We start from the raw sequence: 19727 nt of genomic DNA on the forward strand, positions 1-19727 counted from the left end.
ACTCAAGAGACAGGTAGTAGACTCTTAACAAAGCTTAATGAGGCCGTTAGTCAAGGTCATTAAGCACACCGAGACGTAAAGAGAGCCCAGGGGGTAAAGAGGAGCAAAGCGTGTTCATCTCTCACGTGGCCAGTCATATTTTATTTGTTTGGAGTATTGAGCTTATACTTGGAATAATAAATCTGAATATTTAAGCGTGGATGTGCCGTAGACGGTGAAGCACATAAGTAGGAGCGGACCACCTCTCTCAGCCTTTTCAGCGGCAACCTTGAATTTCAATGAGAAGTAACGAAATGTTTGAACACGGTTGTGCAGCAGCAGAAGAAGAAGAAAAACACACATTAGAATGAAAATAGTCTAACCATAAGGGAGCATGCTGTTTATACTACAACAATACATTTCTCACTGTTATAATGGATTTAATGGTGGTGTGTTTCGGCACACGGATTCACCCAATTACCCATAATCTTAGCGATGTGTACCCAAATAGGGTATTACAGCTTCTTTCCAATGCATGTGTATAATATAGTTTTACTGACTGTTGTTGTCCGGCTCTCATACTGCAACATTAAAGAGCATTGTGCTTTGGTTTTCAAACCACAAAACCGTTCACAATGCTTCACAGGAGTTCTTAACATAGCTGGCTATTCAGATTGCGAAAACTGAAACTCACCACAGTAAAAGTGCTCGTCAGCCGAATGGAAGAGCTGATCTTTCAAACTTTAATTACTCAGGTCATGCACCCCTTCTCTAGCTTCTGGCCTCAGCACTTTGTTAAAACACTTAACCTACGTTTTGGTTGGTTTGCAGGTGGTGCTGTTTTTCGAGCTGAAAATGACTTTTCAAGTGATGCAATTGAACGAAAGCTGTTGCGACGTCTCGTAAATGTCGCGTTTGTTCTGCCTTTTTCCTCCTCTCTCTTTGTAGAGCTTCACCGTTGTGCAGTGTTCTGCCTGCTGCAGCTGGGAGGAGAGATCTTTGACACAGACATGGTGATAGTAGACCGGACGCTCACTGATATTTGTTTTGACAACACCATCGTATTGTAAGTCATCTCCCTGCCTTCTGATTCTAAAGACCCACATATAAACTGTGATACTCGCATACAGGCTTCATTGCATGTGTATTCATTTGCAGTAACGAAGCCAGCCCGGGTTTTGAGCTGCGCGTTGAGCTGTACAGTTGCTGCTCAGAGGACGACTACTCAGCAGGGAGCACGCCGAGGAAACTAGCCAGTAAGCTGAGCTCCTCGCTGGGACGATCATCTGGGAAGAAGCTCCGGGCAACCATGGAGCCTGGACCGTGTAGTCCTGTTAGCAACGGAGGGGCATCTCCTCTTCTGCTGCCAGTTCCCTCTGTACCGTAAGTTTAATTTACATAGTGAGCATTTTATACCAGGTAGATATTGAATAGAGGGAGAAATACATTTCAGGCATATTTATTGCGATCATTTCTCGCTATTAAAATGCTCGAACACAGAATAAATGTCTGTCCTCTCTCTGTGTGTTGACAGGGGCCCTAAGTACCACCTCTTAGCTCATACCACCCTGTCGCTGTCACACATCCAGGACAGCTTTCGCACACATGACCTCACCATCTCAGGCAACGGTGAGTGGCAGCCTTCGTCAATCTGTCTCCTCGCCATCTTTCCCTTTTCTCTGCCAAATCAGCCATCTGTCTGTTTTTTTTCTCCTCCTCTCACTCATCACTTTTCCTCCTTGCATTCTAATAATTTCCCTTAAACCAAGCGTATTGTGCGTCTCCTGCCCTCCTCCTTCTCGTCCCCCTTCCCCCTTCCTCTGTCCTACCCGTGTTCTCTGACAGACAGCCATTGTCAAGGTCACTGTAATAAAGGCCGTGCTAGTGAGGTGACTGCTGTGTAAAGCTGTAATGATGTGGGCTAACAAGGGCCCAGACCTCAGACAGACAGGCCCCTAGTGTTTTATTCATTGGCCCTTCAGCCTGCTGTAAAGTTTCACTGCTGCACTTCATGACGCTCCCTGCAGCTGCCAGTCTTTTACACCTCTGTGGCTTGTTTGGTGTGTAAAACGGGGGGGGTGCTGCATGACATGCATGTGTGTGTTCATGCACATGCTTGTGTGTGGGTTTGGATTGCCATGTGGGAATATTTTTATTTATTAATGATGTTTATTTTTGCCCATCCATCTCCCTCTCTCCGCCTGCAGAAGAGTGTTCTTATTGGCTGCCACTCTATGGCAGTATGTGTTGCCGCCTCGCAGCTCAGCCTCACTGTATGACCCAACAGATGACGAGCGGATGTTTGAAAGTGAAGGTAAGTTGGCAGTGATAGAGGGACTATTCCTCTGGCTATTTCCGTCTCCTCCTCCACTTCTTTCCTCTTCTCTTTTTATCTCTCTTTGTGTTTCTTTCCCTTTCTTGTACTCCTCATTCAACTGATCTTTTTTACTCTACCTTGCAGCAGTTGGGTGGCGACCCTCAGAGTTGGACAGAAGTCTACGCCGTTTTAAAAGGAACGAGCCTTTTCTGCTACCACCGGCAAGAAGATGTGGAGGCTAACGTTGAGCCAGCTTTCACGATTGCCATCAACAAGGTCAGCAAAGAGAAACGGAGTAAAACACTCTCCACAGGTTGATCCAGCCTTAAAGAACCAATACAGTTGTGTTTGTTCTTGGCCATGCCTCAGGTGTTGGTAGCCTTGATGGTAAAAAAACATACTGGAATTATGGATTGCTGCCAGTTTGAGTTCAGAGCCAACTAGTACGCTCTGAGCCAATAAGAAATGATGCTTTTCCCCTTAGTAACAACTATTAAGGTACCCTTGAACGCGGCGCTTAGCCCTCGGTTGCCCCAGAAGAGTTCCTCACAAGCCAAAAGTAGAAAACTGATTCTGTTGCTCAGCTTTCAGTTGTAACTCTGAAAATGTTCAGCAAAGCCAGAAAAGAGCAGGCAGCTGGATGAAAGGCTTTCCACATAAAATCTGTTCAGTATCTTCTCACGTCTCTGCAAACACAACAGAACACAGCAGTCGAGCTCCATCCAATCAGGAGTCGTATTTTTCTCATCCATCTGTTTTTTCCAGGCACCAAAGTGAGGAACAGTCAGTCAGCCAGTCCAAGGTCTTGATCATCTTGTTTCCTGTGTCTGTGTCTGAGAGTCGATGCCCACGGGGCTTCTCATTCCTTCCGTAATGACTCACTCCGTCTTTTGTAGCCTCTGACCCAGAGCTCACAGCTGACCTAAAGCCAAGTTGGTCAGATCAGGTCTGTGTGATCCTTTTGTTAGTCAGTAGTCTGGCTCATCTTAAGGGGAAGGAGGAGGCAGTGACCGATGGAGCAACACTGCCACCTAGTGGCCACAGGCACGCACGGACACATTTGGAGTAGAATAGGGAGGTGGGAATTGGGAGTCTGCACCTTTTTGTTGGATAATTGCTGAAGGGAAATGGTTTGGAAGAGGACTAATTAGTGGCTTTATTAGTGAGGGCTTATGTTCAGCGGGGACTCACAATTACAATTGCTGTAATGATCACTTGTTGCAGCACATAATTTTGTTCATTCAGGAGTACTGGCATTCACCTCTGATTGTAGTCATTTTATGGTGGATGATTGTGTTCTTTGTCGCTCCCGCTTTTCAGGAAACCAGAATACGTGCGTCAGAGAAAGACCCTCAGAGTAAAGTTCAGAATATCCGTATCAGTAACCAGTACGGAGGGGAGGAAGTCACGCACACACTGACAACAGACAGCCGCGAGGACACACACCGGTGGATGGAGGCCTTTTGGCAACATTTCTATGACATGAGTAAGTACACAGGCACTATGTGCGATACATCCACTTTATACTGTCACTCGAAGGACTCAATTTCAAGGACGTACTGCTGTGTGTGTTGTATCTGCTGCTTGGTGCGTTGAAAGTGACAGTTTGTCTCCAACGTGCAGGCCAATGGAAACAGTGCTGCGATGACTTAATGAAAATTGAGCTGCCATCGCCAAGGAAACCAGCTCCTGTCACACCAAAACAGGGCTCACTCTATCACGAAATGGGTAAGACGTCTGTCTGATTATGCAGCAAGTAAAGATTTGTGGTCACCTTTGGCTTAGAAACTAAGCAGGGAAGGAAAGAAAGAAAGAAAGAAAGAAAGAAAGAAAGAAAGAGAAAGCACTGTGCTTGCACTGCATGTGACTGTGTGTAGCTTTAATTCTTCGGGTCTATGTGCATGAGAGACGCCGTCACAATTAAATTTTTTCCTCTCTGATATCTCGAACTCACACTCTGCTTTACTTCTCTGTACTGTAGAAAGAATGGGTCTTATCTCTGACACGCTGACTCACTCTCTGTCCTTTGTTTCTCTGTCCCTCTTTGTCCTTTTTCAATTTTTTCCTTGTGTGTCCCGAATCCATCACTCCTTGGCGTTGTCTCTTTTGTCCTTCTTTATTACTTCCTTCTTCCCTCATACATTATTCATGATCGACGCCGCATTTTTCATCAACTTTCACCATTAATTTTTAACGGGTGAATTATCTTTATCCTTGACACTTTTTTTTTTGTTCCCTCATCACGCCTTAACATTAATTTCCTTAATGAACACGCATCAACCCATATCGCTTTATGTAACCCTCAAAACACAAACAATCTGTCGACCTGTTGCACACTTTCCCATCCACTCCACCCTTTTTCTGTCTCCCCAACCTCCCTCTCGGTTTTCCTAACCTCCTCTGGCAGCCCCTCTTGCTACACCCTCCTGTGAGGGTCTTCTGCTGCAGGATAACGCTGTGTCTGCTGAGATTCGTGCTCTGCTCTCATCCTATTACAACGACAGGTGAAGTAACAGGTGTAGGGCTCCATATAAATTATGTTGTGCTGAATGTTGCAGTCCAGGACTTAGTGCAAATCCGGGAGTCGAATTTTAAATATACAATATTCAATGCAGTACCAGACAAACAAGAAGTCTGAGCACTTCTAATTTGTCTGTATTTTTTCTTATAAACTCAAGGATAAATTTTAAAGCAGCGTGTCTAAATCCATACTCCTAGTGAGATAAAATATGTAAGAAATAAAGAGTTATGACTGGATTACCAATACAATGGTAAGTACTTCATTTATAAATAGTGAAATCTACAAAATAAGATAAACCAATTTATTTAAATCTATCATATTAAAATCCTTTGGAAAAAAAACAGGGTCAAGCCCAGCATACAGCAGTATAATGATGAGTTTTGCTGCATCTCTCCTGCAGTTATTGAATCATCTGATGACCTCAGCAGCACTGTGTCAGACATCCTGGCTCGGAGGATGCAGGAGCTGGAGCTCCGCAGCCAGCTGGGCACCTCCCCCACCTGGATGTCTGTGTTTGACGAGAGCAACCCCAAAAGCGCTGGTCGCCCCCGTCCCTGTACCTCTCGCCTTTCCGGGCACAGCCCCTGCACCCCTCATCGACTGCCTCGGAGCCCTGTGAGCCCTCACCGCTGCCCCCAGCTGGGTCTGCTGTCCTCAGACGCAAGCCTGACTTCAGACAGCGACAGCCACTGCAGCACCAGCCCCTGCTCTCAACGTCACGGCTGGCCCGAGCCTTCTTCAAACTTCTCTCTCTTGTCATCGTCCCCCTCTCGCCTGAGGCCACGCACTCTGTCACTGGATGCTAAGCTCAGCACCCTTCGAGGGAGGGGGTACGGAGGTGGAGGGAACTTCCAGTGCCCATGCCAGCCTCCTTCCTCCTCGCTGCTCAACCCAATTCCCATCTCCTCCCGTTCACCTCGGTCACAGCACAGCACACAGACCACACTCTCCTGCTCCAGCTCCACCTCCAGCAACAGCTCCAGCAACAGTGAGGGCAGCCACAGCCCCGAATCATCTGAGGGAGTCCCCTTCTCGAGGCCCTCCCCGGCTCGACGAAGCCTCAGGAACCTCAGGGCCAGACTTGATCCTCGCAACTGGCTTCAAAGTCAGGTGTGAAGTTGTCCCTGCCTAATAGACATTTTAACGCTGGCCTAAAGGCAACAGTGCTCGTTAAACCATGATTTAACAGGCTTAGCATATGTGAACCAACCTCAGGCAATCTGCTAGGCCACATGCACAGCCCTGAGGAGGATAAGCTGCCTCTAGCCTGCCTCCTGGTGGAGGATGGATCATGGAACCCCCTCCTGGGGCAAACTGGAATGTCTTCTAACACAAAAGACAGGTGACAATCACTGCAGGCGACTCTGCACTTTGCTGGGTTGCCACAATTTAAAGCTGGTCCAAGACTAAATGGGAGGTACTCTGCTCTGCTTTGCTGCTTTGGGAGAAAGTGATGCTGAAAGAGCTGAAAGGACTTACTCTGATAAACACGTCACACTAGGCCTACTGTCTGTCTTTGGACTCTAATTCTGAAATTAGAAAAAGGTTTTGTTCTGTTGTCTGCATCCTGGCTACTCAAACGTTATTTTTTATTTCAAGGTCATCTCTATTAATGCACTAGCGGTATTTTGACTGGATGTCTATTCTCTCTATTTTATAAATAAAGGTTTGCAGTGTTTATGCTATGAAAAGCCAGTGAGCATGTGGCAAGACGAACATGCAAGATGAACATAAGGTATAATCAAGAGTTAGAAACTGTTAAGTGTGGAGGGAAGGGTTGGTGTCTGTTGCCTGTACTGTGATCTACTTCGGTGTACGTATCTAATTATTCATACAGCAGATGATCTTTGTGGTTCTCCTAAAAAAAAAAAAAATGACTATGCACCATTTCGTTTTTTGCATGATTTGACTTACAGCTATAATGTTGAACTACTTGAGATCATTTCAACGATGAATCTGGTGAAAGCTTAACTTTATGCAAGTGCTCATACTTACTGTACTGGTTATTACTGTGATCTCTTCAGGGTAAAAATCTGTGCTCTGGTCTTAATTTTTACACGTTTATCTGCACATTTATTGACAGGCTGTCGCTAGAACTGGGTAATAGATCCATGCATACATAGAGGAAACCTTAGGATAAAGTGAAATTAACCAAAGCTTAAGTATTATTGAAAACCCAAGCCATAATAACTCTGCCACACTGCCTCACTGCAGTAGTGGGGGATATTAAGAATAGCGGTTCCTGATTATGGAATTTCAATAAAATGTGAAACATCCACCAATCAAATATTATGCAACACAGAAGCATTTCTTAGAAATTATTTTATGGTGGCTGTATTTCTATGAAACTGAATCTTTATATGAAACCCCAGTAAGGTCATGATAGTAAGAACAAAAATTAAACTATTTGTTTACACTGCCACCTTTTTTATTATCATTATCATTATTATTATTATTATTATGTAAGTTATTGGCATTTAGACATCACTCAGCAGCAAAATCATCTGACCGTGAAAACAAATCTTACAGCAGAGTCGTACAGTAAAGCCTCTTCTTCTCTGTCTTTGTTGTTTACTGTGGATTTGACTTTGGTTACAGTTTCCCCTCAGAGCTCGGGCAACCAATTTTACTAAGAATTAAAACTGTCAAATGTTTGGAAAAAGCAAGCATTTGTTACTGTAAATTAATTTTTATAAGTTAACAAATAAACCTCCTCTCTTTGTCTTTTGTTATGTTATTGATATTGTTATAAATGCAGCTATATTGATACCTGATTATCATATTGTTAACAGATGATGTGCAGATCTTTAACTGTTATGAATAGATAACATTGAATGTTATAACCATGCAAGAGTTTCCCGTGTTAGCAGGCTTTGTGTTCTGCATGTACGCCGTCCTAGGAGGCAAACATAAAATGAGAAATGTGGAAATCTCACGTTTAAATAATATAACATTAATTATAATAAATGTTTTATCAGTTTACAAATGACTCTGTTTCTTTACACACCATCACATCACATTTGTCTACATGAAATATGATCTTTTGAACTTGAAATCCCGTATCCTGACTGTAGTAAGGGTGTCGGTATATAACAATATTGACAATAATCATGTTTTAAAAATGAAATATTGATATTGTGTAAACAATCTAGTCAACCTAGTCAATCTAGGTTACTTTCCATTAGAATAATAAGATGAATTTGACAGATTTTTATTTATTTCAAATTTTCTATACACATCTCGATAGTGTCATGAATTATTTTGGCTATCTATGTAGTCAAAATCTGATTGTGACAGCCCTACTGTATGTCAACTCTTTGTGGCAGACTCCAAAAGAAGGTTTCCACCATGTGCACTTCTTTTTTCCTGCAGTCTGAGATCAGTAGAGTTTTTTTTAAAGTACTCTGCACTTTGAGCATACTATGAATCATATCGTATCAAATTCTGTTCTTCTGCTCTTTCTCCCTCCAGCGACAATTCCCACGGGAGATACCATCCTATGTGAAGATGAAATTCCACGTAGAAGCTGCAGTTGTCTGACTTGTTAGAAGCATCAAAAAAAGGCAGGTAGAACAGATGCTTTATTGTCAGTTTTTTTGATAGCAAAGCCTTAAATCTGTCAATAGTACAAAGCACTATTACAAACATAGGAGGTAGTCGACACCGAGTCTTCACTGAGCATTGCAAAATGCATAGAGAAATACTATGGCCATACTGACTCTTTTCCAAATGCCTCAGAGGAGAACTGAGAGTTCTACCATTGTTGTGCTATTATAACTTCACAACTGATTAAAGTATTTAAAAAAAAACATATGTATAATCAACAAATACATATCGGTATAGAACAGAATCACACTAATAAATACTTTATATTATATGCTTCATATGATGCTGATTATTGACTTATGTAACCCAATAGGGGCGTTTTACACAAAGTTTGGCAATTATATGATTTCTGTTGGATTACATAAGTAAATGAACAATGTTTACATCAAGTTACAGATAAATGAGGGGTGCCCCCCCGCCTCCTCACCCTCTTTCATGTCGTCCATATTTTCTCTTTGTGCACTTGTGCTTCCTCCAGCTCCTTGATCCCGTCTCATTAGCAGGCACTCCGTGGATTACATGCCCACAGCGCCGCCCCGGCCAAAGTACTCCAGGCAAACGTGGAGAACTTTGCAGGGCACGTTCCAGCTCTGCTTATATATGCCGATGCAATCCGGTGGAGCCGCTTCGCACCGAAGGTGTTGTAGTGTCCTGGGAGGACCTGGTCGACCTGTTTAATGAATTTGCAAGATGTCAAACACTTTAAACAGATGTACAGTACATGCCACATGAATTAGTAAATCATCAGCTGGGGCACACTCAAGCATAATTACTCTGAGCACCAGCTGTATCCATCAGTGGATGGTGCATAGTTTTGATTTATTCTCAGGTAATAAACACTTCTGTGTGACATTTTGAGGAACTATGAGCTAAAATGCTTAAGTGTGTGTTTCAGTGTTACCTGTTCGCTGTCCACCAGCCCCACCAGGCGCTCACAACTGCTGATGTAGTCACTGACGTGGCTGTAGGGCAACCAGTCAATCATAGAGCCATCATACACTACGTCTCCACTGAAAAGCAACTTGTTGTCACGGTCGTGGAGGCAGATGCTGCCCCGAGAGTGGCCAGGCATGTGGAGCACTGTCAGCTGTCGGTCACCCAGGTTGATCACATCACCTAGACAGGAAAGAGGGAGAGACAGATATCAAAATCATTCACATATACAAACACAATACAACTTCAAGTCCATATGCATCCCGTTTCCAGACTCACTTCCAACCTAAATCCTTCTGTTCAGCTTCAATTAGGCTGACTGGAACCAGGTGTGAACGCAAGTCACCTCACATCACTATGATTTACAGAGTCTAGGACATTGTGTTTATAATTGATTTAGTCTAGACCAGCAATGAGTGGCATAGTGTGACGGGACAGTGAAACTGACACACCAAGCAATGAGATATTCCATCTGCACTGCAGCAGTGGCTCTGACACAGCAGAACAAGCCATTGTATTGACCGACGGTGCAGAAATGACTTCTCTGCATGAATACTAAAGACGCTAAACGCTAAAAGTTCTGGTCCAAACTCCCAACAAAAGCAAAGCTGCTCATCCCAAATGCAGCTTCGTGATACAAGCTTTGTATGGTAAATCTAAAGTGGCTGGATATGAGTTTAATTTATTAGTAATTGATTTGATAACAGCACAGTGGGTGATGGTGAAATCGATGCTCTGTGTGGAAGTGTGTGGTCTGTCTCTGCAGTCTCCTCTTTCTCTCTTAGAAGTAACAGAATCCTGAAGTCACCAGCACACCGGCTTAAAAATAGAGACGCTGTGAAAATAAAATAACAGATGAAGAATGAGCATAGTGCCGATAACTGCAAAACAAAAGCAGATTTCCTCTTCTCACAAATTATCCAATTATCAATACGGTTTGCTCATGTTGCAGGTGACCCATCTCTGCACTCTTTGCATAGTAACTCATGTTATGTAACACCTGCACCTTCTTGTAACCCTGACTAAGCAGATACAATAAGCTCTGTGCACCATCAAAAACGATGCACTCTCTCCACTGTTTCCTCTGCATATTATATTCCTGCTGCATGCATTCATTTAGCAAGTCATTCTTGGATTGTAAAATCCACTTGTGCGGTAAAAATCCTGCGGGAACTGAGAGGACTCTGCATCATGTGCGCACCCATGAAACATCGTCTAATGGTATCGACCATGATGCTTATCAGTTTGCAAATGCATTCAGACCTTCTGACCTGTCCTTCTGATCACAGATCCAATCACATCTGCAAAGGCTGCCATCTCCTACAGTACCTACCCTCCTGCAGTATGTGTGTGGGCTGCACAGCCTTGACTTTGTAGTGCCTTGCCCTCCATCCTGGACTGGGAGCCTCGGCTATCTCCCTGTCGCTGAGCCAGGTGACCGTCTCAAAGTTGTCTCCGTTGGCCAAGGCATCGACCTCGGCGCTGTGGACGCCCACCTGTTGGAACTGATGCAGACCACCGGAATGGTCGAAGTGGGCGTGGGTGGCGATGGCCAGCAGCGGGTTCTTCCTCTGCGGATCTTTGCCCAGCAGCCCCTTGACGTCGATGTATTCAGGTAAGCTCCTCAAGCCCAGACCGGTGTCTATGACCACGTCTTGGTGCGAGCCGCGCAGCAGCCAGATGTTGGCCCGGTTGTCCGACTGGTAAAACCGCTCCTGGATCCAGAAGAGTCCGTCTCCGAGCGATTTGTGAGCGTACCAGTCGGCTGCAGACATCCCAGTTCATGCACTTGCTCGAAGTAGCTGCGGTGTTTGTTTGTGCGGTGATTTATTTATTTTGCGGTGCAGGAGGTGGAGGTAGCCTTGCTTAGCTTAGAGGTGATGTGTTGATATGATGGTGGCAGCTGGCACACCTTTGTCGATGGAAAGGCAGCGCTGATTGGACGAACGGGTGAGCGACGACGGCGTAAAGCGCGCTGCTATTGGCTGGGAATAAGCAACGCCTTCTTGCGTCACCGCAAGAGGCGGGGCTACTTAAAGCCACATTTACGCATAGTGCTGCGTGGAGTGGACGCACAGGTTTCCACGCCGGTGTTAGTAATCCTCTGTTAGCCTTTTTTTCTTTGTAAATTTAACGATTTTAAGGAGGCAGTTTTACGTGGCGAGCAACAGATACAACTGAGCAAAGTTTAATGACAAGTCAACAAAAAAAACATGGATTCAAACAGGATGAATAGTCCTTAAACAAACACAGAGTTTAGGGATTTTACGTCTATACATTAGGAGAATCTTACTAACAGTCCCATAGTGTGAGTATTGCAGCGTGCTGTGTGTGTGTGTTTTAAAAAAAGCCGTGTTACATCAACTTGTTGTGTGCACACGTGTCTGACAGTGAAGTTGTGACCGCACATGTGTGTGTCTGTGTGTGTGTGTGTGTGGACTCTGTTGCTGCAGGTACACTGGAGGCTTGCAGCCATGGCAGGGAAGGGTCGTGGAGTAGCTGCCTTTACTTTCAACATTGAGGCTCTGGGCATCGGCAGAGGCAGCATGCCAGAAGCCAGGGTGGGGCCCAGCCCGCTGTTTCCAGTAAGTACTGAGCAATACAATTCACGCACACACACACACACACACACACGCAAATGCAGAGATCCCACGATGACATATCACATTGCAGTATATTCAATTCACCTAGAAGCCTTCATAGTGTTCATAGTGTGGCACAACATTTGGGGGAAGATGGAACCACTAACTCTCTAACTGCAGCAGTGTTTGTTGACACATCAGATAGTAATGTGGATGACATTTTTAAAAAAAAGTAGACTTGTGTAAAGAAAAGTACAAGTTCTTTAATAATCTATTGTTTACCTGTTACCTTTATTTAAAATGTAGGCGTCCCATCCTCCTATCATAGACAAACTCAGTTGCTTATGTTTATTTTCTGCATGATGCAGCAAATACAGGAGGAGATTGACTCCTCTTCCTCATACTTTATGTACATTATGCATGCACTGAAATACAGCACACTACACATGACCGCTTGATGATGTTTTGGACACAGGACAGCCCTGACATTGTAACATAGTAGGATATTTACATTTAGTCATTTAGTCTGACGCGTTTATCCAAAGCGACTTACAGGGAGCAATTTGGGGTTCAGTATCTTCGACATGCAAACAGGAGCTGGGGATCAAACCACTGTTCATCTAAATAGTGGACGACCCGCTCCACCTCCTGAGCCACAGACCCATTGAGGCCACTGAGGGTCAGTTTGCCCCTGGTGGATATTAAGCCTTGCTTTGTATGTGACCACTGTGTTTACTTTAATTATGCTGAAGGGCCACAAAGGACGGAAGTTCAGGATGTTCCGTGTCAGGTTTTTCTTTTCTTTAAACAAACTTTGGTGTGTATCTCTTTGTGTAATTTATAACAACACAATTTGTTTGTCATTCCTGTTGACTGAGAGTTCTTAAATGTCATTGGGTCAGTTTGTATGTATTTGGCTCTGTAACTGGAGGGTTTGACTGGTAGCTCAAGAGGTGCCAGTTCACCTCCTGGGCACTGCAGAGGTGCCCTTGAAGTACTGAACCACAAACTGCTCCCTGGGGCTCTCAGGCTCCTCTGTGTGGCTGCCCATCACCCCACCATCTCTCCACATTTCCATGTCTATGAGGCCTTTGTGTGTTTGTGGTTGTATTGCATGTCAAAACGTTTAGATTTATTAGATTGAATTAAACAATGTCACAAACACACTCTGCCAAGTTCATCATTCATCAATTACCCCAAATTTTGAAGCAGTTTTTCTTATTTACAGCTAAATGCACTATTGTTGTTTGCAAGTGTGAGATTACATTGGTACTATTTTACTGTAAAGTACTAATATAAGCACAATCCCTATCAGTTAAAACTAAAATGCATCAGAAAATGTACAGATATTTCACACTGCTGCCTCATAGTGTTGATCAAAGATGTAAAATAATGACGATTTCTATTTTCTCCCTTCCACTGTCTATCCTCCTCCTACAGAACACAGAGTTTAAGCCGGTGCCGCTGAAAGCAGGCGAGGACGAGGACTACATGCTGGCTTTGAAACAGGAAATGAGGGGGGCGATGCAACGGCTACCGCACAACATCAAGCCTCACTCGAACAAAGCAGGTGAGGAGGAGAGAAGTGCATTAGAAGCCTGACGTCTAATAGAAATGCTTTGGCAAGACAATTGGCTGCTGCGAGGGAAGATAATGCAGCACTTAGGAACTGAGACATTTAATTAGGGTCATATCTGGGAAAAGGAGAGACAGGTAGAATATCGAGTTACGGCTGCTACCTCATCTGGTGGATTTAATATGATTTCTTTAATCTGGTCAGATAGCGCCTTTTTATAGTTCCCTTACTCTGCGATGAGCTAAATATAAAATCATATACACTGTATACATAAAGTAAACAACTGCTGACTCACCAGTCAAACCTTTTCAAACTATTGTTTACTATTGTGGGTAAGAATCGGGAGTAGGGTTAAAGTTGGGAGTTGTTCCAAGTGTGTGCCGAAGCAGAACTTTCTCTTATTTCCATCAAACAGAAGTGGAGAAATACACCGAGAGATACCTGAAGCAGAGCCAGCTGGACGACGAGGAATGGACTCCAGGTATTTGCATAACAGTCACGTGATTAAAGCAAATGGAAGAAAAAAAAAAGTGAAAGATAACAGAAGTACTTCATATTTTAGACTGGAACCTCTTCCCAAAAGAATTGATGCCCCAAAAGAAAAAACCTCGTTCTAAACCAGGTACATTAAAGCCATTATGTGTATAATGAGGTTCTATTCTGTGGCTAAGAATAAAACCCAAATGTTTAAATCCAACAGCCACAAAGAAGAAAACCGTGATCTCACGCAAAGAAACAGAGGATGTGCTGAGTAAATTAGAAGTAAGCTTTTTCTTCACTTGTTTGTTCTGCGTTCATTCCTATGTCTTAGTGCAGTATCTATATAAGATCGGGCTGCGTACGTGCGTCCCAAAACAAATATATTTTGAGCCGGTGAATGTTTTGTAATTTAATCTTACTGTCAACGTTTCAGGAACTGGCAAAGAAAGATGATACGAACCCTGAAAAATCAGACGATGAGACGGAAAAGAAACCCGGGAATAAGGAGGAGGAGGAAGAACTTGAAGCGGAGGAATATGAAGAAGAGGACATTGAAGAGGTTGGATTACAAATAACCTTAAATCTTTAGGGACAAATTTGTTCAAACTTGAAAAAAATAGAAGCTTAGAGTTAATATTTAACTTTTTCTCTGTAGGACAATGACTACATCGAAAGCTATTTTGACAATGGTGAAGATTTTGGTGCAAACAGCGATGATAATATGGATGGTGAAGCCACATACTGAGACAGTGTGACTCATCCGTATGGACTCAAGCAGGCATGCACCGTTGAAGAAAACAATTATGTGATTGTTTTGGGTTTAATGTTGGAGATAAGTTGGTTGATAAGTGTTTTTTTTTTTATTGTTCTCATGTAAATAAGAAAAGCCAAACTCTGTGCATACTGGCAATAATTTATTCAAAATAGATGTATTTATTTTCCAGCCTGTAGCACATTTCCACAGTTTGAAAGGCACGTACTGTCAACAACACATTATGCTTTTTTTTCCATGAAGTGTCAAGTGAACACAGTGATAAAATAAAAAAGGGCTATATAACAAAGTCTAAAATTTCACATAATTACAAGTATGAGTCATTGTGGGAATTATGTGCATCACTCATTTTCCTCACCATGCTCCGAGGTTGTTTTTTTTTAACTGGAGGAAAGAAAAGAAAAAAAAAATGGCAAGCTCTAAAGTAAAGAACAATTCAAGCAACTTTCATGGACATTCAGAAAACATAATTTACCTGGGAACTCCCAATACTGATAGTGTAAGTAAAGGCTAATTCTCAAGAGTCCTGAAATAAATTAATTCTATATTAAACACTGGCTGCAATGGCATTGGAAAATACACTGTTTCTATACAACTGGACTAAGTAATCCATTACTAGAATGAATCGTTCTCTTCAGGTGTGGCCACTGCTCATTTACTGAACAAACCGAAACCGGTTTGCGCGCTGCCATATATCAGAGTTTGTGTGTAGCTCACTCACTGAGAATGCAGCAGCATCGATATCAAAACCATCACCTCAATTCCACTTGCTACACTGACGATGACAACTCTGAAATATGTCATTTTGAAAAAAGTTCAGCCAAACGTTTATTTTTGGCACACGAGGAATGACTGACCACACCCTGACTCCTAGTCTCTCAGCTTTATTTAAAAAAGAAAAGTCTGTGCCCCACTATAAAGTGACTGTCCCAGTCAGGCAGATTGCATTGATGTATTTCTATAAAAACTACTCGATCCAATTTTATTATTATGTCTCTGAGTTAGCAACAAATTTGTACGCCGAGTTGTAATCCCTTGTTATGTGTTCCCAAGCATTCTCTGTTCCCCGCCTGCTTTGTTCACATCGGGTCCCTGGGGATCTCCTTTACCCACATTCCCACCATGTCCAGGTCCAGCCCCTTCATGGTTCCCTTCCCCAACAGGAAGGACATTTTTCCCTTCTCCAGGAGACATGTCGCCATTAACTTGTGTAGGAATGCCGTGATGGCTGACATCAGCTTTCATGAGAACCTCATAGTACAGCAGATAAAACACAGGTGTGACGATGCCGACAACCAGCATGATGGCCACAGCCGTCCACCATCTCATGCCCCAGTCTGCCCCATAATAAGGGTCCTTCCTCTGTGCCGGTTTGTACTCGACTTCTCCTAGCAGTGGCTGTTGTTGCTGCAGTGTTAAGGAGGATACGACCTCATTCAGGCTGCTCCGAGACGGACCTGTGGATTTCACCAACCGCTCAATGTCCTTGTCCTTCTCCTGGAGGAATCCTTCCACGCTGTCGGTGGAAGAACAAGAGTCTGTGGAGGACTCGGAGGGCAGGGAGGTAACGGAAGAGGCCTGTGGCGAGTGCCTGGCACGTGAGGGCGAGGCAGATTTGAGAGCTGTAGTGCTGTGAGTCTCTGTAAGGACGCTGAAACGCCTCACGGGAATCTTAACTGACCGGAGGGCAAAGAAATCCTGCTCCGTCAAGAGGTTATTGGCACGTTTTATATCAGCCACCTAGGAAAACACACACAGGGAAGACATGTTTACCCTGCTGCTTAAAGAAACAAGTTGCTATTTTACATACGACTAAACTAGAATGGCAGCTTATGAATTTGTTGCAAAGAAGAGCACATGATACAAAATACCAACCAACAGAAACAATGCTAATAATAAGAAAACAAGTGATGACAAAACTTTACTTAACAGATCGTCGAGTAGTAAATAACTACTGTACTGACCTATAATTCAGAAATTCAACAAATTTATATGTATTTCTATCAGTGATGCGCGGGTTGATCCAAATTAAGCGGGTGCCGAGTCACCAAACAATATTTTTAATGATACTCGGGTCGCGGTCGGTCAGGTCGTTTGAAATAAAGATGTAATTTATGTAGTAGACAAAATGTTCTGTGAAATACACAGAATTTATTGGCTGGTAGAGAAAGTATAGACTACTTTTTAAAATGCGGGTCAGGAAGCAGGTTGGGTACAATATTTCACAATTGTTTGCTGCGGTCCGAGTTCGGGCGGGTTAGTTTAAAACATCGGTCAGTGCAGGTCGATCAAACATGGACCCGTGCATCACTGATTTTGTAAGAGTGCTTTTGTTCTATTACATTGTACCAATCAAACTGAATCATTGTAATGAGTACAGAAGTGTCATCGAACATTTCATTTAACCTGTCCATAGTGTACACTAATCTGATGAGAACACTAAATAAATAAATAAACCTGCATTGTGCCCTGCAACATTGTGAATACAAAACTGATGTATTGTCATCTTAACCTGATATGGCACACTTTAGCAAACAGTTACATGTTTACACATTCAGCCGTTACCAAGCAACATTACCATTCATTTGGAGTCATGTTTCCGGCTGCTGGGTGAATTTAAATTCAATATTCACTCACACTGTCCACAAGAACATTTCTCTTTAACTCCATTAATTACAATCTATTGTTTGACTCAAAAGACTAACCAGATAAGTAATCTAAAAGTAAGACAATAAACATGACATGTTATTGTTTTTGCAAGGGCCGACAATGCTTGTGAAGATGTGTAACCTAAAATGAGATCTACTTCAACGTGGAAATAAAAGGAGAGTTGGTGGAACTCAAGACACACAGACGTACTGAGCAGTGGTACTGCAGGGAGATGCTGTTCAGGGTGTCCCCCTCCTGGATATCTCTGGTCAGGTAGATAATGTCCTCCATCCTCTCTCTGGAGGTGCTCCTCCGCAGTCTCTCTCTGCCACGTGGCCGCAGCTCATAGACGTCTCCGTCCTCCTCTGACAGGTCATTCTCCGAGCCATTGTTTCCAAACAGATAGGCATGACCGCCATTGGCAGGCTGCACCATGGTGGCGGACTGGAACCCATAGTGCTGGCTTCTACTGGACATTTTTTCTTCACTGTGTTGGAAAGAGCAGAGACAGAGCTTGATTATGAAACCCTGAACTCGTGTAGCATATTCTTTGGGAAAACCAGCAACGTATACTTTACCCTGAGAGAATATAACCACAAAAAAAAACATGTTTGAAATGATAAATATATGTAGAGCACACAAGCAACCCTGTGCTTCTGCCTGTACCATCATACCTGGTCATACCTGATCATACCTGACCGTACCTGACTGTACCTGAATGTACCGGATCATACCTGATTATATCTGACTGTACCTGATCATATCTGATGATATCTAAATGTACCTGACCGTACCTGATCGTACCTGACTGTACCTGACCGTACCTGATCATATCTGACTGTACCTGACCGTACCTGATCGTACCTGACTGTACCTGATCATACCTGATGATATCTAAATGTACCTGATCATACCTGACTGTACCTGATCATACCTGACTGTACCTGATCATACCTGACTGTACCTGTACACACTACAGTGTGTACTTTATAAAACTTACCATCACACACTGTACCTGATCATACCTGACTGTACCTGATCATACCTGACTGTACCTGTACACAATACAGTGTGTACTTTATAAAACTTACCATCTTACACTATATAATCAGTTAAATAGTTAATCAAAGCTGCTCTATGTGAAGTTATCACACCACAAGTCCAAAACAAGCTTTTCTTTAACTTAACAGGTTGAGGCAGCCACTTACAGTTCACTTACACTAATTACTACTTAACTCAAGTTGTTCAGCATAGTGCAAGTCTGTGATCTCACTGAGCATTCAGGTTGCAGTAAAGCTAGATAAGACTGAGCCTCTGACAGGAGAAACATCCAGTCATCATGATGTCAAGGTCCTCTGTTTATGTAATATTTCTGCTGCGTTAGCCAACACGTCGACAGCTGTGCCGGTAACATCTTATCTGATAATGTTACTGTCACTGAAGCTGAGCTGAGCAGAGCTCACTGCAGGTTGTTCCTCTGTGAAAATCAAAACACCAACATGAGGCAGAGCCTTCCTCTTTCACCTAAGTGGAGTTAATGTGGATTAAAACAGCTGCTGTACTCTTAATATGACAAAAACAACAACAAGGCTAATGCTACACCTGAGTGTGTCCCCGCCCTGCTGAAGCCCGGTCGGTATAGCTGTAAACAGGAACAAGAACGTGACTTAAAGTCATCATATAAGTGTGTTAAACGAGCTGTCAGCTTGTCTTGTGTTTAAATAAACGTGCTGTGTAACTAAACTAACGCTCGGCACAGGCTAAGCTAACTAGCTTCCGCCTGTGTTATGTAGCCGCTAACGTTAGCACGTTTCTGTCACAGCTGGTGAATGAAAACACGCGCGAGGAAGAGGAGGTGTTCACCTGCAGCGTCATTTACCTGAACAACGTGAACACCGAGCAATCAGTCGACCTGGATAACGTCCATACTCCCCGCACACACCGAGAGCGTCTTCACGGTCACTGCTGCTGTGAGCTGCTCGCTGCTAAACGCTTTACGCCACGTCGACAGAATGGCTGCGTGATGACGTCACCGCTGACGCCACTTAACAACAAACTGACGCTTAATTTTTCTTTTTTTATCGCGAGATGGCGCCAACGGACAAATAAACCGCTCGAGACACTTTGTGTACTTAATAATAATAATAATAATAATAATAATAATAATAAACACGTATGTGTAAGTACATGTGTATGTGTGCTTCCAACAGGAATCACTGTGAGCATCTTTTCCGATCTGCCCTTAAGTCTTTGCATCTGGATCTCTGCTGCTGTGGCGATCATCTACACTGTGCTTGGAGGTCTCTATTCAG

The 19727-nt window shown here is 43.4% G+C and overlaps 4 protein-coding genes across 7 annotated transcripts in view; 2 read left to right on the plus strand and 2 right to left on the minus strand.

Annotated features, from left to right (window-relative positions):
• rtkna (rhotekin a) overlaps nt 1-6701 on the plus strand; it is a 54681-nt gene extending 47980 nt beyond the window's left edge. For 2 of the 4 annotated variants that reach the window (XM_019275983.2, XM_027277711.1), the window contains exons 4-11: nt 928-1045; nt 1138-1362; nt 1514-1608; nt 2187-2293; nt 2441-2572; nt 3617-3782; nt 3920-4024; nt 5218-5933. In XM_019275983.2, coding sequence (XP_019131528.1) covers nt 928-1045; nt 1138-1362; nt 1514-1608; nt 2187-2293; nt 2441-2572; nt 3617-3782; nt 3920-4024; nt 5218-5933 — 1664 coding nt within the window. Of the gene's footprint in view, nt 1-927; nt 1046-1137; nt 1363-1513; nt 1609-2186; nt 2294-2440; nt 2573-3616; nt 3783-3919; nt 4025-4703; nt 4801-5217 lie in introns of all 4 variants that reach the window. The other 2 variants (XM_019275984.2, XM_019275982.2) reach the window with 2 other exon arrangements.
• Nucleotides 6702-8362: 1661 nt separating this feature from the next.
• On the minus strand, nt 8363-11282 carry mblac2 (metallo-beta-lactamase domain containing 2). The gene is made up of 3 exons (XM_010735739.3): nt 10690-11282; nt 9325-9539; nt 8363-9093 (listed from the first exon to the last, which is right to left on the minus strand). The coding sequence occupies exons 1-3, from the start codon at nt 11129-11131 to the stop codon at nt 8920-8922; spliced, it is 831 nt and encodes a 276-aa protein (XP_010734041.1). The 5' UTR covers nt 11132-11282; the 3' UTR covers nt 8363-8919.
• A 113-nt stretch (nt 11283-11395) lies between these two features.
• polr3g (polymerase (RNA) III (DNA directed) polypeptide G) lies at nt 11396-15166 on the plus strand. Its single transcript, XM_010735743.3, has 8 exons — nt 11396-11664; nt 11810-11941; nt 13379-13508; nt 13930-13995; nt 14077-14136; nt 14215-14276; nt 14428-14553; nt 14650-15166. The coding sequence occupies exons 2-8, from the start codon at nt 11831-11833 to the stop codon at nt 14737-14739; spliced, it is 645 nt and encodes a 214-aa protein (XP_010734045.3). The 5' UTR covers nt 11396-11664; nt 11810-11830; the 3' UTR covers nt 14740-15166.
• Nucleotides 14896-19454, minus strand: lysmd3 (LysM, putative peptidoglycan-binding, domain containing 3). Its single transcript, XM_019275927.2, has 3 exons — nt 19295-19454; nt 17626-17902; nt 14896-16506 (listed from the first exon to the last, which is right to left on the minus strand). Exons 2-3 carry the CDS (start codon nt 17890-17892, stop codon nt 15805-15807), a joined length of 969 nt encoding a protein of 322 aa, XP_019131472.1. The 5' UTR covers nt 17893-17902; nt 19295-19454; the 3' UTR covers nt 14896-15804.
• Nucleotides 19455-19727: the final 273 nt, after the last annotated feature.

This window comes from Larimichthys crocea, chromosome III (assembly GCF_000972845.2).
Source record: "Larimichthys crocea isolate SSNF chromosome III, L_crocea_2.0, whole genome shotgun sequence".
Classification (NCBI taxonomy): Eukaryota; Metazoa; Chordata; class Actinopteri; family Sciaenidae; genus Larimichthys; species Larimichthys crocea.

What these genes read in the sequence shown, in the direction of transcription:
- mblac2 (XM_010735739.3), bottom strand. Translation starts at nt 11,131, where the DNA reads ATGTCTGCAGCCGACTGGTACGCTCACAAATCGCTCGGAGACGGACTC. An exon ending in CACACACATACTGCAGGAGG is followed by an intron (nt 9,540 to 10,689) that starts GTAGGTACTGTA and finishes TTTCCTGTCTAG; the next exon opens with GTGATGTGATCAACCTGGGT. An exon ending in GGCTGGTGGACAGCGAACAG is followed by an intron (nt 9,094 to 9,324) that starts GTAACACTGAAA and finishes TTCATTAAACAG; the next exon opens with GTCGACCAGGTCCTCCCAGG.
- polr3g (XM_010735743.3), top strand. Translation starts at nt 11,831, where the DNA reads ATGGCAGGGAAGGGTCGTGGAGTAGCTGCCTTTACTTTCAACATTGAG. An exon ending in GGCCCAGCCCGCTGTTTCCA is followed by an intron (nt 11,942 to 13,378) that starts GTAAGTACTGAG and finishes CTCCTCCTACAG; the next exon opens with AACACAGAGTTTAAGCCGGT. An exon ending in GCCTCACTCGAACAAAGCAG is followed by an intron (nt 13,509 to 13,929) that starts GTGAGGAGGAGA and finishes TCCATCAAACAG; the next exon opens with AAGTGGAGAAATACACCGAG.
- lysmd3 (XM_019275927.2), bottom strand. Translation starts at nt 17,892, where the DNA reads ATGTCCAGTAGAAGCCAGCACTATGGGTTCCAGTCCGCCACCATGGTG. An exon ending in CCCTGCAGTACCACTGCTCA is followed by an intron (nt 16,507 to 17,625) that starts GTACGTCTGTGT and finishes GTGTTTTCCTAG; the next exon opens with GTGGCTGATATAAAACGTGC.